Source organism: Drosophila tropicalis, unplaced genomic scaffold (assembly GCF_018151085.1).
Source record: "Drosophila tropicalis isolate 14030-0801.00 unplaced genomic scaffold, ASM1815108v1 contig_573, whole genome shotgun sequence".
In the NCBI taxonomy this organism is placed as follows: Eukaryota; Metazoa; Arthropoda; class Insecta; order Diptera; family Drosophilidae; genus Drosophila; species Drosophila tropicalis.
The window spans coordinates 1,482,799-1,506,411 of NW_027173049.1; the positions used below are offsets into that span (position 1 = coordinate 1,482,799).

A 23,613-nucleotide genomic window follows, 5' to 3' on the forward strand; every position below is an offset into this window, starting at 1 on the left:
CCTGTTTAGTCTATTTAATGTAGATAAAAAGCAACTAATATTTTTTTGTGAAAAAAAAAACTAACAAAAAAAACATAAAATTGAGATGAGCTGCTTTTTTCGCCGTCGTCTACATTTGTATCCCTTACTAAATGATAATAATAATTAATGTTTATAATAAATAATATATATAACAAGTGCCGAAATGCTTCAAAAAGTTAAACCTCCCCGCCTACCATAGCACTTGGACTCCACCCTTAGCACTTCGACTCAGACCTTAGCACTTAAAATTTGTTGGAAGCGCCAACTAATTCATGTTTACCAAAACTGGTCCTATTTATAGCGTTTTTCCCACATTTGTGAATTTTCCAATACCAATTTCTTTCTCTCTCTCGTTCGTATGCATGTTGGAACCACATCCACATGCACTGATGTCATTTCAGCTTTTTTCCGGCCAGATTCAGCTGTTTTGGAATTCAGACCCTTAGCACTTAAAATTTGTGGCAGCGCCAACAAATTCATGTTCACCAAAACTGGTCCTAATATATAGCGTTTTTTTTCCTACATTTGTGAATTTTCCAATACCAACATCAGAGCAGCAATAGTAAACATTTGCCCAGCACAGTGTTTTTTTTAAGCGGTTTTGTTTAATGTTGAATGATACAAATTTGTGAACAATTTATGTGTTATGAGTGTGACGATTTTAATTGCTTTAGAGTTACAATCGCTGCGTTAATCGCAAGACTTAAGAATGCGTAAGACTCGTTCTCAAACCCGAACCCAGGCGGCTGAAAACGCTGCAGCAACCAATCCACCGAATACATCGGCGCCAAACACCTTTGATGCAGGCAAATATAAGGTACGATTGAAGTCTAGATATTAATAAATAAATAATAATTTCTTGGGAATGTAAATTTAATGATAAGGCATATGCCGTCAATATCCAGTGGCGCCATCTAAATAGCTGACGCCGCTGTACATACACCAACACTTAGTTTTCTTGGCGTCGCACAACACTGCCGCCATCCGCCATATTTCCTCAGACCGACAAATAATTCGTGTGTGTGATTAAAAATATATCTGTAGAATTATTTGTTGTAAGAGCGACGGCAGTTTACAAACAAACTAGTTGCCTTTGACTATTAGTTAGATTCTTAGTTGTTAATGTTGGGTAGTAGAAAAAAATTCGGTCTTAACTGCACTCATTTTCGTGGATCGTGAACGCCATTGCCATTGTTGCAAGGTACATTAATGGATATAAACGAGTCAAAGTCGTTTAGTTTAATGATAAAATAGTATTACAAATGTAAGTGTGACAATTGAATGTGGATTTTGCTGCAAAAGAAGTACATATGTGGGCTACATTGTAAAAAATTACAAGCCGGACGCACTTTCTTTCATATGCATACATACATACACACACATCTACATAAATACATACATACATATAAATGTGACCTACGCATACAATTACACCAAATAAATGTGTATGTGTATTTGGCTTGAAGTCCCGCTTTTTGGCAAACATAAAAATGATGCATACTATTTCTTTCTTATTCTTGATAATCCTGTAGGAATGTGAGCAAATGGTGCAGATGCTCCGCGTCGTCGAGCTGCAAAAGATCCTGTCATTTCTAAACATTTCCTTCGCTGGACGAAAAACCGATTTACAAGGCCGCATTCTTTCGTTCCTGCGTACCAATTTAGATTTATTAGCCCCCAAAGTTCAGGAGGTCTACGCCCAGTCCGTGCAAGAACAAAGCGCAGCCCTGCAGTACATCGACCCAACCAGAATGTACTCTCACATGCAGCTGCCGCCGTCTGTGCAGCCTAATCCTGCTGGTCTTGTTGGCGGCGCACAAGCCCAGGTACCTGTGCCGGGTGCGCAAATGTCGGTGGCTGGCAATGCGAATCCTGCCAATGTGTTGCCATTCCTCCATGCACACAACATCAATGCCCAGCTGCCCATTCATCCGGATGTGCGACTGAAAAAGTTAGCTTTCTACGATGTACTCGGAACTCTAATCAAGCCATCGACACTAGTGCCGCGAAACACACAGCGAGTCCAAGAAGTTCCCTTTTACTTCACACTAACACCGCAACAAGCCACAGAGATCGCTACCAATAGGGATATTCGAAACAGTTCCAAGGTCGAGCATGCCATTCAAGTGCAACTAAGGTTCTGCCTCGTGGAGACGTCGTGCGATCAGGAAGACTGCTTTCCGCCACAAGTTAATGTTAAAGTTAATAATAAACTGTGTCAGTTACCTGTAGGTGCCCACCACTTTCTATGTGCAATGAACTTTTGAAAAAGACTTAACTTTTTTCCAATAACTCTTGCAGAATGTGATTCCGACAAATCGCCCCAATGTAGAGCCCAAACGTCCACCTCGTCCCGTGAACGTAACATCAAATGTAAAACTGTCACCTACAGTGACAAACACCATCATGGTGCAATGGTGTCCAGACTATACGCGAAGCTACTGTTTAGCTGTGTATCTGGTAAAGAAACTTACATCTGCCCAGCTCCTACAACGCATGAAGACTAAGGGTGTTAAACCAGCAGACTACACACGAGGGCTGAGTAAGTTATGGTAATAAAATATTTATAATTTAAGTTACTCATTTATATTTCCTTTTCCTGCAGTTAAAGAGAAACTTACGGAAGATGCTGACTGCGAAATAGCCACCACCATGCTAAAAGTATCTCTCAATTGTCCATTGGGCAAGATGAAGATGCTCCTGCCATGTCGCGCCTCCACTTGTTCGCACTTGCAGTGCTTCGACGCCAGTCTCTACCTGCAGATGAATGAACGCAAGCCAACCTGGAATTGTCCGGTGTGCGATAAATCGGCTATCTACGACAATCTGGTTATAGATGGGTGAGTGTAGTCAAGACATAACTCAATATCTATTTAGTAAAAGTAATTAGTAAATTGATTTAAACACTTTGAGCTACTATAAAAAATATGAATAATTTTTATTGAAACGAATTGGCAACAAAAATTTAGCTTAGATCGAAAATTTGATTATTGATCATTTTTATATTATAGAACTAAAAAATAATTCTTGTCAATATCAAAAGACAGAACAATCAATAATATTACTACTCAATAAATATTATTTTTTGTACGTAATCTACATCAACGGAAAAGTTTAAACCAAAGTCGAAACTACGTATTCTATTATTTTTGAAACGAAAGTGTATATTTGTTTGTGTGTAAATGTTGTTTGTAAATTTGATTTATGGTTATCAAATGATTTATGTATAATTGTCAAAACTAATGTGATACAATCGTCAGTTTTTTGTCAAACTAAACTAAAAATGTTTTTTTTTTAGATGTTTATCGAGATCGTAAGAAAAATGTCATTATCGTTCACGTTATTATTAGACATTTCAATTAGGAAACTTTTCTTTGCTTTAATATACTCTTGAACTATTTAGTTCTTTAGCACCGACTGCAACCTTAATCAAAATCTGAATAATTTACTCAGTATACAATCTTAGTTCTCTTTAAGTAAAGCTTGGAGAGATTTTGGATAATACTGATCATTTAAAGCAAAGAAGGAATATTTTTGTATAGCAGAGGGAAATTAAACATTTTTTCCTATTGAACTAGCTTAAATATTGCTCTTTGCTTTATGTTATGTCTAATATCTCTTTGATGCAATGAAAGATTCATCATTTTTTCTTCATCCCAACTCGAATGACTTTAAGTGACTTAGCATAAAATAATGCTTGCCACTGCTTACGAAAAAATATAATTGATAAAACTGTTTCCTATTTTGACTTGCAGCTATTTTCAAGAGGTATTAGGATCGTCACTGCTGAAAAGCGATGACACCGAAATTCAATTGCATCAAGACGGCTCGTGGAGCACACCAGGATTACGCAGCGAGGCACAGATTCTGGATACACCATCAAAACCCCTGCAGAAGGTTGAGGTTATTTCCGATGATATAGGTAAATGATCTGGCTATGGTTGCAGCTGCTAAGATCATAAATTGATGAAACATTTTTTTTACTCCAGAAATGATTGCCGATGATGCACATCCTGTAAAAAGAGATCTATCACCAGCGCCCGATGATCAGCCCACATCGACATCAAACAGTGAAACAGTAAGTTGACCAAATCGAATGCAATATATGCAATTTTTTAACGAATCATTTGTGTTGTTTCACCATTCACCAGGTCGATCTAACATTGAGTGATTCAGATGACGATATGCCGCTTGCCAAGCGTCGTCCGCCTACTAAACTAGCCGCTGCCAGCTCATCAGCGAATGGTAATAGTGGCAGCGGTGGTGGCCAACGTGCCTACACGCCGCAAGAAACTGGTACGTTGGATACATATTTGCAATAAGAAAGTGCAACAAAATCCCCAAATCCCCAATCGTAGCTCCTGTATAGCAAAAAATACAAATAATTATACATATATATATTTATATATCTATATAGGAATATGTTAAGGTTATAGATTGTAAAGACCACACACATTCACGCTTTTACTCCCGTATAAAACAGTCTCATTTCAAGAAAATATTTTATATTATCAAACAAAAGAATACTAATAATAAAGAAAACAAGGTGTAAATTGATATAGAATGATGTTCGACAGAAAGATATTAATAGTAAGGTACTGTTGCAGTTCGTTTGGAATGTTTTAGAAATAACAAAAATTAATGTAAAAAAGACTGCATTGATTGTTTAAAGACATAATAACTAGTTATGCAGCAAAAGCCGTCTAATTTCGCTACATTTTACATTCCATTTAAACTTTCAATAGCCATTTATTATATTGTCGAAGACGGGACACTGCATTCTGATTTTAAAATGATTTTAATTTAATTTTAATGGATCTTAACCAGTTTTTGCAAATTTAATAGGTTTTAATAATACTTGCACATCTAATAATACTTGTACATCTTTTTATATGCGCAATAACGAGACTTATTTTTAGACAAGTTAAAATAGTTGACTTATCGGTTTAGAAACTTATCTGCTAGACACAGAACAGAAGTTTAATAACTAGCTTAAAATCATTTGGAGGCAGGCGAGTAACTTCAAACTTATCACTCGACTATAATAGATATTTAGACAAGCCTAATCGAGATTCCCATTTGTTCCTTGCCATAATTATTTGTGTTTATTTTCTTTGACTACAACAAAATTGTTTCACAGTGAATATTGAAAATTATTTGTTTATTTCTTTCGGAATTACTGGATCAAGCTAAATTTGAATGATGAAGCGTGTTCAATTTGAGAATCTGTGTATTGTCGCTATTGGAACTTTTGTCCGTTTAAGTGGTTTGAGTCTCATCTCAGCCCTCCATTGCAATGCTTTCATATTGTCACCAGATATTGGCACCGTTCTGGTTAATATTACATTGCTAACTCTGCTTGTTCAGTGGCGACCAACGAGTGGGAATATGATAGGGTCGTTGTCATTCCGGCGTTTGGCTTTGCTGCTTGTAGAATCGGTGGTCATTTTGTATGTGGTAGATGTTTTGCTAGTCCAAGTGTGGATACGGCTACTCATTTTAGTGAAAATAATTTGCGAAAGTTTAACGCATGGCATTATGGCATCCGATGTTTCAGTTCAGCAAGTGAGCTATCTCATTTTTTATGTGGCACGATTTCTATTGGGGCTGACTATTTCCTGTACCATTGTTTGTTTTCAAAATTGGAAGCCTGTGATGAAGCAATTTGTACAAAGTCTTTGCTCTACCCAAGCAATCTCAGATGCAGACATTGACTTTGAGGAAACCAAACCAATTGGAAATTCGGCAGGATTATCAAATAGAAGTGTCTGTAAGGGTCTAGAAGAGGAGTCCGACTGCTAAAATATCAATATTTTACATTTTTATATGCAAAATTCCTCATATTTAAATTATTAAATTATTCTTTTAACGAACTTTGTTTACATAAACCTCGTGTGGATAGCTTAAAATGAATTTGTCTATTATTAAGTTGCATAAGTTCTTCATAGGTGCTTTTTTAAATTCATATTAGTTTTTTGTTTTTTCATGTATATTATTATGTGTTGAGAGGATATCAATGAAAAAAGTGTAGTAATTCGAGCATTTTTGTTCTTTCTCTTCCTACCTTGCTGTCTGATCTATCTCTATTTTTTGTGTTTCCCCTTTTGCTGCCGAAGAATACCCCGAACAGCAGGCACAACAACAACCACAACCAGATCAACGAATGTCCTCGACTGGGTTGGAACAGCCGATGCCGCCGACTGCAGCTGCAGTTCATGCCAATGCGAGTCTGCTGGAGTCGCTGGCTGCTGCCGTGGCGGCTGCAGCTGCAGCATCGTCTTCGGCCACAGTTACAGGTTCATAGAGAATCACTCCACGACCTCAGACGATATAATTCTGATTTGCATTTTATTGAAATTTACCAGTTAGCTAGTCCTTCCCACTCCCACATCTTTCCCATTTGGCTTGCTTACTTATCCCAGAGGCTATTAACAGTAAATCCAAATTTGTTTTGTGTGTTTGCAGGGCTTAGATAGACTCTCTGCCCAGAGAAAGTGCGGCCCATTAACTGATTTGCTGTTGCTGTTGTTGTTGTTGTCATCATCGTCGTCGTCGTCCTTGGTGGTCAACCCTCCCACATCCATCCAAACCCCACCCACCCGTATTGTGATGATAAAATGCAATAAACTGCAACTTTTACTGTTTTGTCACCCGTTCTGTTGTCCTCTTTCCTGTGCTTGCTCCAGCCAGACACAAGTTTATAATTAAAATCATCATAATTTTACACTTACGTATATTATATATTTAATTAATTTACCAAGAATAGCCCTAGCATAAACACATACATCAAATGTTAATATTTAAGACTTAAACACGCAAACAAAATGTCCTATCAACAATGAGAAGCCTTGAGAAGGATTGAATTGCACATCTGCATCTCGATTTTTTAAGTTAATATAATAAGTTAAAACTAGTTATGGAATTTTCTTTCTATTCTTTATGGGATGGACACATTCAACTTTTTAATATTTTGCTTGAAAAAAAAGCTACCAACAAAACACAAAGACATTCGATCAACTATTAATGTCTTTTACCGGAAATCACTTTCGGTTATACATTTTTTTAATGGAGAATACACCTTAATAGTTATTAAATTAAAACAAAAATATCAATTATCCTTGACCGTTGTATTTATTTAAGCCGATGAATTGAAATCAAATTACGATAATTGCCCACACAAAGAACAAGATCACAAGATCGTTCGAAACTCACAAGCATTTTGATTACCGAACTTTGACATTGTATTTACCAACATGTGCATAAAAATACAATATAAAAAATATATATGTATATATATCTGTGGATATATGTGTATATACATATATATGTATTGTATGCAAAAAAAAAAAAAAAAAACAAGAAAAGTTTATGAGAATTATGAAAAATTAAATATTTTGTAAAAATGGGCATATGTTGTTTTATTTGTCATTGAATGGGATTGAATTGATTAGTATTACCGTTTATCATTTTTCATTCTGCATTTTTATTTTAACCGAGAAACAATATAATTTTCTTTTATTTTCAGAAGAAGCTAAAGATGTTAACCTTTCGCCTAAACCAAAATTGCGTAAGCAAGATGTTAAAGATGATTCTGTAATTGAGCTTTTAGATTCACCTTAAGTTACAAACAAGTAAAGTAATAAGTAATAACAGGCAAAACGCCAAAGAATTTATAGTAATTCTACAACAACAAAACAGTTGGACCACTCCCACATATTAAAGGATATTTTAAGGCACGCAACTTTGAAAGAGTTATCAGTTGTTTACAAGTATATAATAGAAATAAAATTTATTTTTAGGCAGATTTATGTATTTATTTTGGTCTTTGCACTGCATTTTTTAAATTACAGCAGTTGGCGGCCACATTTATCGAAACCTATCGAAAAGCAAACCTGTTGCTGTGCTTTTCACCATGGGGGGTTGATCCCCACTTTTCCGTTACGACTATGAACAATAGTCTACATTTGGTAGGCTTTGTGTTTTCCATGCCTTTGCCTTTTGGTTACTCACTTTTTTGTTTAGTTTCTACAATACAAGATATACATATATATTTCTTTCTAAATTGCCCCATTATAAATATGGAGCGTAGCCAGTTGGAGAATTTGTCCATTATTGGAATTGGTTCATTTATGCATTTGACAGGACTAAGCCTTAGCTCCGCCCTCAACTGCAAGTCAACTATATTGACACCGGATTTTGCTTCCCTACTAGTCAATGTTTCGCTGATGGCGCTGCTTTCCCATAGACGTCCCAGCTGGACTGTAGTTAAGAAGACGTCTGGGCCAGGACGCATGGGATTGCTACTGTTGGAAACGCTGTTCATCTTGTATGTGGTGGAAATAATGTTGCTAGAGGTGTGGATCCGTCTAATCCTTCTTCTAAATTTGTTGTGTGAGAGCACGATTCTTGTCCTGCTCTCCTCAAATGGGGCATATTTAGTAGATCACGCTCCGCATTTGGCCGTTTGGCTTAGCGATGCTGTTTTATGCACCTCCCGTTTTCTACTGAGCATTGGTATTGCCTATGGAATTTTCTACTCCCAAAATTGGATACCTTATTTTAAAGAAATTGTGACAAAATTCATGAGTTTGAAAAGTTTAGATAAATAATAATGGTGAACAACTTGATCACTTAAGAATGGAAAGAAAAGTTCGACATGATTTTGCTATTTGTTTATTAATGGTGTTTGATTTTTTTGTCGTTAGGCTAATTCGAATTCTCGCTTATATGTCTTTTAGGTTCTCTAGTTTTCAATTGGGGATTTTTAAGAGTCAAAGAAAATATTGATTTTTGCATGGAAGCTCTACAATACGATAACATTTAAGGGTTAATTTGATGTCCTACTAGTAACATCGTTAATTTCTTAGCCGTTCCTAACTATTTACAACACTGAAATCGTTGCTAACCTTCTAATCACACACTTATTTTGGTATTGAGTTTCCAATATCCTCGTCCACGTAGCACGACCTTCAATCAAATGTCGTCCAGTTGGTCATGCCCTTGCCGGATGATATCGTTCCATTCCCAGCTGTTGCCAATTGCTGCTCCGAGCCGTTAAGCGGGAATTGATCTAGTCCGTATTTGCGTAATAACTCAAAGTCATCATCCGTCCTTACGGGCATTGTATTACGCTGTGTGGGAATGTGGATATGTGCCGCTGGTGGTACTGGCAATCGGCTCGTGACAGCCGCTACTGTTGCCATGTGTTTTGGAGCAAAATAAGGATAAAGCGGGTTGTTAACGCTACTGCCGCTACTTATGGCTGCAGTTGGAGGTGTTATTCCTACGGGAAGAGTACTGGACTTTCGACCAAAGGTCGTTTTGCCGATCTGTGGTAGGGGGCGGGCATTCTGATTAAGCGGATCGAAATCTTCCAAGTCGAAACTGGTGTTGTTACTATCGTCCAGCGATATCAGATCATTAACGCTATCATCCTGTAGCTGCTGTTGCTGCGGTTGCTGTTGGAACAAGAAAGGTGAGAAGCAGGTAAGTTAGTGCACAAGGATTTACTAAGCACAACATTAAGGAGATTAGCTACGTATGGGCAGGCAGATGAGTTACTAAACATAATGGTTAGTGTGAGATGATGATTATTTAATGAAAGGCTGTGGGGAGTATTATAGGGACCGCAACCAGGGATATGTGGACCTTAGCGGCCTCTGGTGATGCTTTGATGTTGTACCTCTCTCTTAGCTCGCGGTGTGGGTATCGGGGGCGGATCGGAGACATTCAGCTGCGAGAATCTCGAAGCCGCCGTCACAAATGAGGCTCCTGAGGAGCAAGAGGACGACGATGATGTTGAAGAGGAAGACGCATTTGAAATACGCATAGACCTACTTCGGTTGGACTCTAGATCATCGTGCCAGCAATTGCGCTCGAGACGGCTAATCCCAGCACTGACAGCAGCTGCTGTGGTGGCCACTGCATTGGAGCTGCATTGGCTACGACGCGGTGGTATAGGCGGCGATTGCATATCGGGCGGTGAATCAAAGCTAGACTCAGTGGTGTTAGCAGTAGACAGTATCTGGCGCAGATGATGAGACGGTGTTGGTGGTGGTTTGGTCTCCACATGTGGATGATTGTAGTAGGATGTCGGCAGTGTCTGCTGTTGCTGTGGCGGAGGTGGACGAGCTGGTGGTGCTCCTCCTTTTGGCTGCTGGCGAACATTATGCTCTACATTTGGCTTCAGCTGCATTGCGAAATACGCGACATAATGTTGATGTGTGTGCGTGTGTTTGTGTGTGTGTGTGTGTGACATGATGCAGTTGGTGGTGGACAAAGAGAGGGACAACACAGACAGAGACAACATACAAAACGAACAAAAAGAGCATGAAAAGAACACAAAGTTAACATTACATCGAGATGAGCGACAGATAAGCGCATTACGAATTAAGCGGGCGGCTAGCGACACTGCAACACTGAGGCTGAAGCAGCTCCAGCCGTCTCTCGTAGGCTTTGACCAGGCTACTTACGCTACGATCCACTGCCGGCGTCTTGAAGAGCGGATGGTTCTGGAGCTCTTGTGACAGATTCATTTCCGATGACGAGCATAACGAACTTGCCGAGCTAACAGCAGAAGACGCAGCCAAATGATGACCATAATGAGCAGGAGCAGGCGAGCCGTACGCATAGCCATTTGGCTGAATGTGCGAACTCGAGCTAGACATTGCCAAAGGAATGGGACCACGTCGCGTTGTCGTCTGCTGTTGGTACGTGGAAGACGATGTACTACTTCCTGGCCCATTGCTGCTTATACTGATGCCGTCCAATCGCTTACTAGTCACCGGTGAGCTTGGGGCCGAATGATGCGAGGCCTTTCCGTAGACAATGCCGCTGCTGCTACCGTCCGGTCGATCCGAATGCTGTGGCGACCCAAGTCCAAAGTGGAAATTCGCACCACCGAATTGATTGCTATTTTCCCTCAATTTAGACTTGAAACCCTTATAGGCAGTCTTCATGCCCCGCGAACTCTCCTTGACCTGTGCACATAGAGGGCGGGAGGTGGTTAGTAAGCTTACTACTCAGTGAAATACACACCCATACACACACACACACTCACATACACACAACATACATATGCACAGTTATGTAAGAAGTTTAACTGGACAACCACTCACCGATTTAACGGCAGATTTAACAGCCGGATTAGTCTGCAGGCGTAAATAGGCGCAACAATATATATAAAGCACACAATTGATCGTAATCCAAGAGGCAGATATGGAAGAAATATATAAAGAGACATACCACGGGGGGAATACGTCAAAAACAAATGATGGCATATGAGAGTTATGCAGATACATACAAATATATAGATAAATAAAAAGATATGGATGAATGATTGGCGGCCGAAAACAACAATTTAAGTACTAATGCCTAATTTCGTTACGATGAATGGGCAATGAGGCTTACGATTTGTGATGATCATGAGAGATTGTGTTATACAATACATAAAATGGAAATGGCCTAATAAAAATGGTGGTCAATGTCATTGATGTTGTTAATGATGGACACGTTGGAAGGCACGAGGAAAATGTCTTATATCTGGGACTCTGTATATTAATATACATAAGTTAAGTTAACTGATTGAAAAAAAAAACTCTTAAGATAACTTAAATTTAATAAGATTCAAATATTGGAAAATTAGTTGCATGCATGTAATTAAAGTCAATTCTGAATTGAATTTGTTAATATACATATGTAAGCTGAGAGAAAGGAATTCAAATGCAAGAAGAAGTCTTTTAACCATGGGATAATTATAGATTTGAAATGCAACCACATCTTATGGACAAATGAGAGTTTAATCTGCTGGTGTCGAAGTTTGTATACCCTGGCAATCGTATTTATATTTTTCATTATGATGTCGAAAAATGTTAAAAACTAAGCGTTTGCTTTGAAACAGACTTCCAGAGTATTAACTTTTTTATGAATTGGTTAATCTAAATAAAAAGATCAGGATATAAGGCTTAAACAAAATTACTACATAGTTTCTAGAGTCCCTGTACAAGAGATTTGATCATTGAAAGGAATAGGGATTGGGAGAGATTTGGTACTTTGAATTAAGAAACTGATTGATTAGATATACATATATGTATTAATAATTAAAAATTAATCAATTGAGTACGAAAAACAAACGGGTTTTAGTCTTGCCATTACATTAATTAAATTAAAAGTGCAGTTTCAACTTTGTTAAAAATAAATTGGCATAAAGGAAATAACGAGATAATCGAATCAACTAACATGGCCACTAAGATGATTCTTGTGTGGAAAGTTACTGTCTATTTATTTGGTGGTTTATATTATTTGTGGAATTGGTTTTGTTTTTTCTTTTTAAAGGGGTCTTGTCATCTAAATATAGTTCTTGGCAAATACACGCAAAACTCTGCATTTTCCCATATCATACTGTGAAATAAATTAAACAAGGAAGATCATAAAATAATATAAAATCACTCAGGGAGAAAAAAAAGGAACAAACCAAAAAAGAATGTACAAAGATTGAAAGTAAAATATAAGCTTAAATTGAATATGGAATGAGGAGAACATGTTTGCTTGGTCTATGGTTAGAGAAAAGCAGTTGCCATTTTGTTTTTTGTTTTTTCTTTGTCCTGTTTCCCATTTCTAATTCTCATATCCCTCACCATCATATTATCATGCTAGCTCACCTTGTCCTTGACATTCTTGAGAAAAACATAATTGCGGCCACGTTTTTTCATTTTTTCAGCATAACGAACCGTTTCTAGCTCGAATTCATCAGAGAATCCAAGGCCACTGTTAAGCATTTTCAAACGATCATCAATGAATTGTGCAAATATTTGCAATTCCATCATTTTGGCAAGAAATGGTCGCAAATGCCCCGGACGAGACTCAATAAACTTGTCGTGATTAAAGCTCTTGCTGGTATCATGGAATTCGACAGCATCCCGATAGCCGCCAATCAATTGCACCAGAGCGCCCAGGAATATCTTCGATACCCGATCTCCAATATGATCCTGTGTGTGACTTAGATTCTTCTTTAGCTGGGAGACAATCTCCGCCGGCAAATCGTGCACATCATCAAAAGGACTCTCGAATATTTTCGTATCACAGTTCAAGATCACAACTTCGCCGAGCTCATCATTGGATACAGTTTCGAGTACAGCTTTCGGAACTCCAATTAAATATGGCATGGGCGCTCCTAGATAGTCCTTAAACTCCCACGGAAGCACAGGTATGAAAATATGCTGCCAGACCATGGGATAGAGAAACGCATTGGCCGCTTGAATACAAGACGACAGCCGATCCAAATGGCGGGAAGTGAATATGATACGACGCTCAGCTAGCATGGCAGCAAATACGCCAATCATTTCCTTGGGATCCACAAAGTTATAATAGAGATTTAAATTGTGCTGAAATCAAAAGTTAGAGATGAATGTCAAACTTTGTTCGGTCAAACGAGGGAGTGCTTACATTCTGTGGTATACTGGGCAATTGGAACTGCAACGGTCGCTCAAATATGAAATGCTAAACGTGGAGAATATCAAAGTCGATGTTATTAAGAGAAATATCCAAAATCAACTTGTCATCAACTTACATTTTGGCCACTGTTGTAAAAGACCGTTAGACTACCTCCCGAATCGGGTACTCCGCGATTATATGCCTCCGACAGGAAGGTTCGAAAGCCATCGGGATCGGTTTTCTTCAGTTCCACCAGAACAGGCAGCAGCTTGAGGAAAGTATCATGCCACGGCAGATAGGTGATCAGCACCATTGCTGTGTTAGTCTTTGGGTCATGTCGACAGAAGCCGAAGCGCCATTTTGAGTCGCCGGTGGTATGAACAAATGAGTAAGATTGTACAGAATCGCTAAAAGTAAATAATATGTTACGAAATTATTACTTGCTGACCTCTACTAAAATGTTTACACCTTCTCTCTCACTTGTCTGGTATAATGAATCTGGAGAGACCACTTTGACGTCATACCCATTGTCTTCATGGTTTTTTTCTTTTTCTTTTGGGGTTCGGATTACCTCTTAACCCAAATAAACTCAGAGAGGCAGACGAAATAACTTAAAACAGCAGCGACTTGTCCATGCGAACAGCAAAACGACTTTCGTCTAATTAAATTTGGCTAACGGAGATCGGACTAAAGTTACTCTTGAAAAGGGTATAACAACTTTGTTGGCGGCTTTGGTGATGAAAACTTTTCTGATTTATTTTAATATCTTCATGTTTCTGAGAAGAGCCTAAGATAACATTCCAAGAGGAACAATCAGTTTTTCTAAATAATTTTCTTTATTGTGTGCGTACCACATAACCACAGATCTGACCCGATTAAAGGCATATAGAATAACGCTTTTTCTCAAATTTCAAGATTTCTCTATACCCATAAAGTGCCTGTGACGCATTACCCCATCACTTGACCAAGGCCACATATCATAAAGAACACAAGTACATGTATGTATATGTGTACTTCCGGTCCCCTGAAATTGGATTGTGTATAATAATTTATCAGCTTTTGGGGGCCTCTTGAGTCGGTCCTGAACTAAAGGAATCTCTAGCAAAATAGTGTATTGAGTTACGTGCTAATTTACTCTTTCCTTTAGCTTTGTGTGGCTGTTGCTTTTCGTTTGTGTGACGATTCGTTTGCTTTGATGATTATGAATTTGAATTCAAAAAAGGCAAACAATTTTGTAATCAAAATCCAACATGAATGACCAGCAAAAATCAAAAGCAACAGTACCTGGGCACGTTTTTGCATTCAATTTAATTTCTCATAAGCTTCACCTTGGCTTAAGCTCTTTTTCCATAAATCTTCAGTGGAATTACATAAAGAGCAAATAGAGTCAGAGGCAATCTCAGTGTTAGTTGTTGATAGATCATGGACGGCTCAAGGGGGGCGCAGTTCCCACCAAAACATCCCTCTCATATAAGTGATAGGCTCTACTGACAAAATCCAACAGCGAACATTTGTAATAAACTAAATCTTGATTTGATCAATAAACCCCTAGAAAAATGTTTTCTAAATCCGTCCATGTGTTGGATATATGTACACACACATTTATTTATATTTATGATGTGCCTTCATTTATTAAAGTGGAAATGAAAATACGCAGATTATGCGGGAGCATTGGTCAAAAAAGTAGTCAAGAAACTGGCATTTAATTTAATTTGATTTGACTATTAAATAGTATCAAAGTGTAAAGCACTGATATCCGTATTTATTTCATACCATTGAAAAGGATTGAACATGAATATAATATACTTAATCTGGTTTTGTTTCGTTAGTTTTAATTTCTTCCAGGGCCAGGGCATATTATATATGTATATTAGTGGGCACTATAATTTATAAATATGTGTGGAATCAACAACTCTTCTTGTTAACGTAATTCTACTATAACCAAAAAATCAGAGGAACCAAATTCGTTAGTCGATTTCGAATGAATATAACAGAACAATAATTCAATAATCAAAGTTGTAATAATTAATTTTGTACAGTCCTGTTGGATATCCAGGGCTGGATGTTCTTCAATGCCAAAGATTACATTCTTGAAGATCGCGCTACTATCTTTTGGAAATCCTATGGGGCAGTGCGTCATTGCATTTTTTGATTGAGAGAGTGAGATTTCGATATACTGTTCTTTCAATGTCAGATAACAGTTCTTTGCAATGCCTTAGGGGGGGCTGTTTCAAAAAGCTTTTTCTTTTCTTTTCTTTTAATTTTGTTTCTGCACTAATGTTTGTCATTATTATGAGTTTTTTTTTTTTTTTTCTTTTTAAAAGAAAACATTTTTAATTAGCTAAAAATTGTGTTAACTTTCGAATTGTTTATCTGGACTTTGTCTTTGTTGTGTTTGGTGTTTTTGTTTATTCGATGATAAATAGAATTAGTGTATATAACATTGAGGGGATCGAATCCTCTTCCACCCACTCACAGCTGGCAGATAAGTCACATAAATTTGGCATGACTAAACCAACATTCGAAATGGAAGAGGGGCGCAAAGAGAGACAAAAACAATTGACGTAGTAAACAAAACAAAAAAGAAAAGAATTGATACTCTTCCAGGCGGCGAGACAATTCAGGAAATGCTCGTTCATACAACAAGCTAATGAAGTAATACCAGACATTACTTTTGGCTATATTAACAAATAAAAAATAAACAACAATACAAGCAAACAACGCCAACAACAACAGGTTATACAATTCATGGACAAAACTTAAAGCGAAGTGAAGTGGTCCGTTCATGTTTTGTATGAATCATGCATTCACTATTGAGAACAGAAAGCGACGTCGACGACGACTCTGTTTGTATCCCCTCCCTCGTCACCTCCTTCTTCACTGCATAAACATTGCTAGTCGTTCAGTCAATGGACTTCTGACCGGAAATTCACTCACCTTTCGAGATCGCAGGGAAATGCAAATGATGGTAAGCCGGTGAGCACCTCCTTATCGCGAAATCCCTCGGGAAAACTTTCGAGTATCACTCCAGCAGGTGGCGTTGGACCACCGTGCCTTGAGTTAGTGCCGCGCTCCAGACCGCGATTGGGTTTGACTTCGCACCAAAACTCAAAGAGTTTTTTCACATCGTTTCTGTGTTTAAAAAAAGGAGAGATCACAACAATAACAATTTTTTAATCACTTTTCATTCTATCAGCAAAGTCGTCTGGTTGGGTGCAGGCAAGCGTAACGCCCACAGAATTACACTCCCGCCCCTCTCCCACGCGTTGGGGAAGGAGGGTGTTAACAAACATACTCACTTAATTCGGGAACCCATTTTTGTAGCGTAGTTGTATATTTAGCACATGGTTTCCTTTTTAATTTTTATAAATTTCAATGTTTCATTAATACGATTTTCACAATTTCAATACTCTTTCTGTGCTATTGCGGATATTCGCAACGTCATTTCACTATCATTCACTGTCTTGCATTCATTTTTATTGCACTGCGCTCAGACGAGATGTTCTTGATTATTAATTTTCCAGCCACTTTGAATTGTGTCGAGACAATAATTGCATTTATGCAAAAAAAAAAAAAAAAAAAATAGAAAAACCGAGACCCAAAAACAGTTTCTTACGCCAACACTCCGCACACTAGCGCCGCTGCAGAAAAACAGCTGTGCAGTGCTGTAAAGTAGCCGATCTTTTCAAATTGCACAGCACTTGCTGGATTGAAATGTGTCGATGTGCTATCGGTTATCGGTGCAAGCGCCCACTTGCGAGCAATTCAGCTTTAAGATCCATCACTAATTGTTTTTATTTATTTTGTATTTTCCGCTTGGATTTCTGTTCAAATTGCTTCCCCTCTTTAATAAAAATGCATATAATTGGATTTGTATTGTCTTAAGTTATATAACCCTCACAAACGTCAAGAATAGAGTCCGAACTTTCCGTGACATTAAGTCGGGAGCCATTGGCATAATAATTTTTTTATGTAGTAAATATCATCAAGGTAAGTACTGGCTATATATATAAATAATTGGCACGATAATTACAGAACCACCCACTCAAATTCAAATAGCTAATACTGCTGCCACTATTGATTTTGTTGCTCTTACACGTGTGTGGGAGAAGGTAATGTCGCAGTGCTGATTATAATGATGACGAATCGAAGTCCGAACCCAAATCAATAGTGTTCCTTTTGTACGACTGGGTTAGTTCAAGTTGTGTGTGGCCACTCAGCACTTGTATTTTTCCCCATTTGAGACAATGTCAAAATTTTTAAAAATCATTTCATTTAAAATTTTTATTTTTTAAGGTAAGACCAGCACAGCTAGTACACATACATACAAAGATTGTGGAAGGCTATTCAAAGGGTTGTTCAATTGGCACTGGATTTACGAAAGGCGCACCCGAAATTTACTGCACGTCCAATACTCACTATCACTATTATTAGTGATAAGCATTAGCTTTTAGATAATATATCTTATTGCTCACTCACTTGGGCCATGTTAACACTAAGGAAATGTGATTCTAGGCTTCGGAGCTGGCGTCATCAGTTCCATCGTTGGAGCGTGACCAAATGGCAGCCAACAGCCCAAATTGGGCCTGTCGGAGGCATCGACACCACTGAAGGTGGGTCTAGATTCTGTATCCAAATTGAGCGTCAGCCGCAACTAGCCGGAGAATTACTGTGAGTGAGAGACAATAGATAGGGGGAGAGTGTGTGGTTGGTCGCTCAATCAAAATCCATGTGCATACATTATACCCCAAGCGTGTGGCGATAAGATATAGTCTACAGTTCACCCACTTGGTATTCATTTACCAAATGTTCGTCTTCGTAATAACATCTGTTCCCCCTCTTTTTGTTCTGTTTTCGTATTTCATTGCAGCTGCAGTTCCCGTTTACGGGTTCAAAGTTCAAAATTTGCAGTGAGGAGCCTGCACACAAGTTCTGACTCAGCCATGTTCTACTACATGTATGCATACCTTTCAAATTTGCCGCGGCTTCATGTGGTCGGTCTAGCCGTTGTAGCTTACGTAGTGTATTACCTCATCCAAGTTGTCAAGGTAAGCAAGTTAATGTTCAAATTTTCGTGAAGTAAAATTTGAAACTCGTTTAAAGCGACCCATAATTGCTTGCTCGGATGGACCCTTTAAGCAATATTTGATACGCAAAGTTCCCACATTGGAAAACAAATATTGGCCGACATTCTGGTGTGTGGAAAGCCGTGCCCAGACTGTTTTGGCGAGCCTGCTGCGCTCGAATAGTCTGCCACATGTGAATTACCGTCGCGAGATTTTGACCTTGAAGGATGGCGGGGAGGTTGCCCTAGATTGGATGGAAGAAGGCTGCTCCCCGGATTCACCCTGTATAATGTAATCAATCGCGAAATTCAAACATATTTTACTGCAAATAATAGAACTATACCAATTCTCCGCAGAATTTTGCCCGGCCTTACCGGAGAATCGCAGGCGGAATATATAAAATGTCTCGTTTTCGCCGCCCAGCAATCTGGAATGCGTGTGGTGGTTTTCAATAATCGAGGTTTGGGTGGAATTGAGCTGAAGACTCCACGCCTTTACTGTGCTGCTAATTGTGAGGATTTGTGTGAAGTAGTTCAGCATGTGAGACGTGCCGTGCCCTCTCATTGCAAACTGGGAGCCACTGGTATCTCCATGGGTGGCCTGATTCTGGGAAACTACTTGGCACGCAAAAGTGATGAGGCTCGCTCTATTTTCTCAGCGGCCAAAATTATCTCGGTTCCCTGGGATGTGCACAAGGGTAGTGCCAGCATTGAGAAGCCAGTTATCAATAGCCTACTGGGTCGCCATCTGGCTAGTAGTTTGTGCCGCACTTTACGCAAGCATTTGGACATCTATCGCGACATATATCGCGATTCGGACATTGATATCCAACGCATCCTGCGCTGCCGTACCATCAAGGAGTTCGATGAACTGTTTACGGCGAAGCAATTTGGATATGCTCATGTCAATGATTACTACTCAGACGCCACTTTACACAACAAGCTGGACAATATTTCGGTGCCGTTGCTTTGTCTAAGTGCAGCTGATGATCCTTTTCAGCCCTTGGATGCCATCCCAATAAATGCTGCCAACAATTGCACTCATGTGGCCATTGTAATCACTGCAAGAGGTGGTCACATTGGCTTTCTAGAAGGATGGTGGCCATCAACCAAAGATCAATATATGGGACGACTTTTTACGGAATACTTCACAAAAGCGTTATTCGATACGGACGGAGAATTTCAACATACGGCCAATAAAATGCACGAACGTTTCCTTACCAAGCAGACTCTCGCTTTAACCTCGACGTCTCCGCTAGCACCTGAAAATGAAACCAATAAGGTCAAACTAATGTAGCTACAGATTGATACTCTTTAATCAAAGTACCATCCTAAACTCATGTGATAAAAGAAAACAATTTGATCAAATTAAGCTAACACAAAAAAAAAAAAAATATTTTTGACTATTCAATACAGTAGCAATGCATGTGTGGTCTTTTTTTAGATTTTCGGATTATTAGCAAATTATGTAGATTCGACTAGGCACGACTATCTCTGATAACCATGAACAATAATACTAAATAGAAGGTATATTTTTTAGAATTCAGTATATTTAACTAATACGAAAATATTACAACGCTTGAAAAACAGTTATACACGAATAAAAGATTATAAAGAAGCGAAATACTATTTCCATTCAACTTTTTAAAAATTATGATAAAGGATTTTTCAAAAAAAAAAAAATAACAGGAAAGGGTACTGCTCCACGCCTATTGTAAAAATACAAATAAGTGTCCACTTCAAAACTTATATGGGCTTGTACAGCAATGTGGTTACATATTTTTTGCGGTAACGATGCGTGGCACTTAAGACCATGACTCCGTCCTTGATAGACAAGGCATACAAATGGTTCAACATGACATGATTTGGCTCTGGCAAAAGGGTAGGCTCACACTTAAAAGAAGAACATAGAGCATTCATAAGCTTTTAATATCAATCTAGTTCATCGATTACCTACCGAAAGTGGTGTGTCCTTGTTTAATATGACCTGAAGCAAATGAGGTGGTAATACCGGCGGTCCAGATACCTTTTCCCAAGGCTTAACCTGCGGCACTTCCTGGGAATACTCCTTCTCTGCGTAATTGGTCACATTCTCGCTATCTTTGGCTAAAGCTTGGAAAACTTCGAAATCTGATGCTCTCACCGAGACCAAATTATTTTTCTCACCCTCGTCGTTGTCAACACTTTTCTGTAAAGATCAATTTAAAAGTAAGCAGTTTGTTGTAACATGAGAACTAATAAACAATACTATAGAATCGGGGTCGATCGAGTTGATTGAACGCAATGAGTCAGACTATAAAAACAATTTTAATTGATCAACGATGTCTGAAAAACTCGAGATCATACACACTCACAACAGGAGAGGTAAATCCATTGAACGTTAAAACGTTTCAAAAATTAAAATTATAATATAAATTATAACAATTTTTCATAGAATATGGAGCTTGTTTCTAATTAAGAAAAACAGCCAAAATCGGCCTCAAAAACGCTAAATTGGGGCATCACTAAACCCCTTCTCATCTAAAATACATACACACATACATTGTACTAGCGATTACTTTGACTCCCCCTTTTGTTTACGGCGATTACACAACACAACCGAAACGAGAAAAAGAACGAGAAGAGCAAAAATCAGTAAAGTGAACTGCGTCATAGCCTTTTGGATATAGTATAAATTATATCGATTTTCCCCCTTTTAAGGATTATATATGATGAGGCTCACCAATTTGGGATCGTGTTTCCATTCGCCATCTACACAAAACTTATATTGATGGTCACCCTCTGGAAGATCGATAATAGTCACAAAATTTCCATGACTGCGGACCATTGTGATTGGCCTCCAGTTGGAAAAGGTGCCCGAAATGGTGACATTTTTACCGCCGCCATCCCATCGTAGAACTGTTGGTAATGCTGTTTTAATTGGTTCTGCATCCTCATCACCGGCTATGAGGGAAGCAACGGATTGCTGCTGTGTTTCATCGTCGTTATTCTCCATCGTTGTGCTGTCGTTGTCGTCTCCACTATTGCTACTGCGTAGCCCAGCTGTTGCTTCGCTGCTGCTATCAGCTGAGCGCTGTTTACTGGCCACTCCACTTCCACCCACTCCCGTATAATAAGGGTGGTCTTCGTCTTCTTGAGACGAGCCCTCGTTTAAAACTGCCGTATGCTTTTTATCGAATGAGAAAGCTTGGCCAGTTACAGCACCCATTCCACCCACAGCTGGTCCACCCGTTGCAGCACTCCCCCCACTCACACCACCACCACCCCCACCACGAAAATGTGCGGGAGAACTTGGTGTTGAGAGGTCGTGGCTGTTGGATTTGTGGCGGTTTTGCATTTGGACGGTGGAACTGCCTGCGTTCCCCATTTTGCAGTCAGTTTATCTCTTGATATCAACTACTTAATGTATTTAATTTAAATTGCTTTTGTTGTTTTTGGCACAATTCTTTCTCCTTGAATGTCGTATGTTGTATCTGCTTCCGCGTTTGTTATAGTTTGGAGCTTTATCAGCGTTGTTTCTTCTCTACTCGTATATGGATGAAGTTTCTTTTATTTTGGCTTCTTAAAATGCAAAAAATTGCATTATTTAATAGTTTTTCGTCGTAAAAATTGCTAATTATAAACAGTTTACATATAAGTATATATTTATATTTGTATGTATGTGTAGCCCACTCACACACATTGAGTGATTCCGATAAGTCGATAACACTAGTTTACACCAAAAGCGAACATACGAATTGAAAAAGTGAATAAAGGAACCTGAAGTCGAGAAACATGATGGTGAGATCCGTATATTTTCCTTAATCAATGTTTCGAGATACTCCCGTAACGTAAGAGTTTAGGCACATGATTTATATATGTATTCCACCATGCATAGTTTGTACATCGCCTGGATGTGGCAAAAGCGCTTCTTGTTAGTTATAAACATTTCTTATTTCTCTTCTTTTATGTCAGGGGAGAGTATCATTGGAGATGTTTAAAACGCACAGTGAGCTTTCCATTTCCTTATTAAACCGAATGTTCGAGGACACATAGAATTCTTACCCTCCAGCAGCAGCAACAACCACAAGCACAGCAGCAACAACCTCGATAAGAAAGGTCTGAAAATTCACGTGACGAAATGGGACCCGAATTAAGAGTCTTAACTGTATGTAAGTAGAACAAAGGCGGGTAGCGTTGGCTGGATCGAAGCAATGCATTGGACTTAATGACGCCCTGGAACAGTTGCACGTAACCTTTCATGACTCATTAAATTTGCGAACTGTTTTAGCTCCTTCTGACTTGTCACAGTTTTCTTCCCCATTTTGCGGCACCGGAAGCTTGGCCCTTAGTGAGGAACGACCACGGCTACGTATAACTTTGGGCACGAGAGCAAATGGAGATTCTATTGGCTTTTGTACATCCTTGTTCGCACGTTTTTTCAAAACAGCCAATGGTAGTGAGTCTTCTGAATCGTCAGACTCTTCCTGATGATAGCTTAAACGACGCTTTATTCCAGTCAACATTGATTTTAAACTCTTTTTCTTCAATGCTGGCGCCGCCGCCAACAAACGGTTTCCTACTTGTTCCGTTAAATCTTTCTAAAATCAAGAAACAAATTATTCATTGATGGATTCTTTAGATTTTCGTCTCTTACCTCTTTCAGCATTATTACGGGATCGGAAGTGTCCCAATCGCTTAAAAACCTCTTATGATAGTGTAACAATTCCGCATCCGAGAAGGTTGCACCACATTGGTAAACCATTTCCTCCCATAGTCCTTTTTTTTTTGCGATCTTCCATTCTAAATATTTCTTGTAATTCCACATATGTATGTACATACATATGTATAAACGATGCAACAAATTTTCTAATGCAAGTAAAAAAACTTTTCAAATTTTGGGCGGGAAACAGTGTCGGCACTGGGATTGTGGCTTCTCCGAATTGATCGATTATTGACTTTATCGATTAGTAACACTTTAATGAACATCGATTGTTTCTTTCCGCCAAAAAAATATTTTTGTAGACGACTTTAAAATGGTTTTTCTTCATTTCATCATGGGATAATAGAAAATAAGGTTTGCGTATGTGATATGTGATGAATGAATACAGTATTTT

At 38.6% G+C, this 23,613-nt stretch overlaps 4 protein-coding genes and 1 long non-coding RNA gene across 20 annotated transcripts; 3 read left to right on the forward strand and 2 right to left on the reverse strand.

The window, feature by feature from the left end:
* The first annotated feature begins 567 nt into the window (after positions 1–567).
* Positions 568–7,823, forward strand: Su(var)2-10 (E3 SUMO-protein ligase Su(var)2-10). 6 transcript variants are annotated; one of them, XM_068287851.1, is made up of 9 exons: positions 568–838; positions 1,554–2,249; positions 2,323–2,563; positions 2,627–2,861; positions 3,777–3,943; positions 4,011–4,099; positions 4,173–4,317; positions 6,138–6,317; positions 6,487–6,934. In XM_068287851.1, exons 1-9 carry the CDS (start codon positions 731–733, stop codon positions 6,495–6,497), a joined length of 1,872 nt encoding a protein of 623 aa, XP_068143952.1. In that variant the 5' UTR covers positions 568–730; the 3' UTR covers positions 6,498–6,934. The 6 variants fall into 6 exon arrangements, with proteins under 6 accessions (XP_068143952.1, XP_068143953.1, XP_068143954.1 ...); XM_068287854.1 differs by lacking the exon at positions 568–838 and adding an exon at positions 1,003–1,285; XM_068287855.1 differs by lacking the exon at positions 568–838 and adding an exon at positions 1,003–1,222.
* An 855-nt stretch (positions 7,824–8,678) lies between these two features.
* Positions 8,679–17,102, reverse strand: LOC137575327 (DENN domain-containing protein 1A). Of its 6 annotated transcripts, XM_068287845.1 has the most exons (9): positions 16,752–17,099; positions 16,390–16,584; positions 13,589–13,859; positions 13,465–13,518; positions 12,681–13,403; positions 11,139–11,171; positions 10,494–11,000; positions 9,704–10,210; positions 8,679–9,479 (listed from the first exon to the last, which is right to left on the reverse strand). In XM_068287845.1, the coding sequence occupies exons 1-9, from the start codon at positions 16,766–16,768 to the stop codon at positions 8,991–8,993; spliced, it is 2,796 nt and encodes a 931-aa protein (XP_068143946.1). In that variant the 5' UTR covers positions 16,769–17,099; the 3' UTR covers positions 8,679–8,990. The 6 variants fall into 6 exon arrangements, with proteins under 6 accessions (XP_068143946.1, XP_068143947.1, XP_068143949.1 ...); XM_068287846.1 differs by lacking the exon at positions 11,139–11,171; XM_068287848.1 differs by lacking the exon at positions 10,494–11,000.
* A 114-nt stretch (positions 17,103–17,216) lies between these two features.
* Positions 17,217–20,141, forward strand: Hydr1 (phospholipase Hydr1). 6 transcript variants are annotated; one of them, XM_068287858.1, is made up of 6 exons: positions 17,217–17,442; positions 17,512–17,643; positions 17,749–18,123; positions 18,323–18,500; positions 18,556–18,809; positions 18,875–20,141. In XM_068287858.1, the coding sequence occupies exons 3-6, from the start codon at positions 17,939–17,941 to the stop codon at positions 19,812–19,814; spliced, it is 1,557 nt and encodes a 518-aa protein (XP_068143959.1). In that variant the 5' UTR covers positions 17,217–17,442; positions 17,512–17,643; positions 17,749–17,938; the 3' UTR covers positions 19,815–20,141. The 6 variants fall into 6 exon arrangements, with proteins under 6 accessions (XP_068143959.1, XP_068143961.1, XP_068143962.1 ...); XM_068287860.1 differs by lacking the exon at positions 17,512–17,643; XM_068287861.1 differs by lacking the exons at positions 17,512–17,643; positions 17,749–18,123.
* On the reverse strand, positions 20,048–22,156 carry alc (5'-AMP-activated protein kinase subunit beta-1). The gene is made up of 3 exons (XM_068287864.1): positions 21,240–22,156; positions 20,475–20,705; positions 20,048–20,410 (listed from the first exon to the last, which is right to left on the reverse strand). The coding sequence occupies exons 1-3, from the start codon at positions 21,882–21,884 to the stop codon at positions 20,264–20,266; spliced, it is 1,023 nt and encodes a 340-aa protein (XP_068143965.1). The 5' UTR covers positions 21,885–22,156; the 3' UTR covers positions 20,048–20,263.
* On the forward strand, positions 21,059–23,168 carry LOC137575332 (uncharacterized). The gene is made up of 3 exons (XR_011032150.1): positions 21,059–21,151; positions 21,218–22,347; positions 22,472–23,168. It is a non-coding gene; the product is annotated as an uncharacterized lncRNA (long non-coding RNA).
* The last annotated feature ends 445 nt before the right edge of the window (positions 23,169–23,613 follow it).

Excerpts from the sequence above, each read along its gene's own strand:
- Hydr1 (XM_068287858.1), top strand. The coding sequence starts at position 17,939 with ATGTTAACACTAAGGAAATGTGATTCTAGGCTTCGGAGCTGGCGTCAT. Across the intron at positions 18,501-18,555 it reads ACCTCATCCAAGTTGTCAAG|CGACCCATAATTGCTTGCTC; the intron begins GTAAGCAAGTTA and ends ACTCGTTTAAAG. Across the intron at positions 18,810-18,874 it reads CCGGATTCACCCTGTATAAT|AATTTTGCCCGGCCTTACCG; the intron begins GTAATCAATCGC and ends AATTCTCCGCAG.
- alc (XM_068287864.1), bottom strand. The coding sequence starts at position 21,884 with ATGGGGAACGCAGGCAGTTCCACCGTCCAAATGCAAAACCGCCACAAA. Across the intron at positions 20,706-21,239 it reads GGAAACACGATCCCAAATTG|AAAAGTGTTGACAACGACGA; the intron begins GTGAGCCTCATC and ends TGATCTTTACAG. Across the intron at positions 20,411-20,474 it reads ACAAGGACACACCACTTTCG|TGTGAGCCTACCCTTTTGCC; the intron begins GTAGGTAATCGA and ends TCTTCTTTTAAG.
- LOC137575327 (XM_068287845.1), bottom strand. Across the intron at positions 11,172-12,680 it reads TCAAGAATGTCAAGGACAAG|ACTAATCCGGCTGTTAAATC; the intron begins GTGAGCTAGCAT and ends TTACGCCTGCAG. Across the intron at positions 9,480-9,703 it reads CACCGCGAGCTAAGAGAGAG|CAACCGCAGCAACAGCAGCT; the intron begins GTACAACATCAA and ends TTGTTCCAACAG.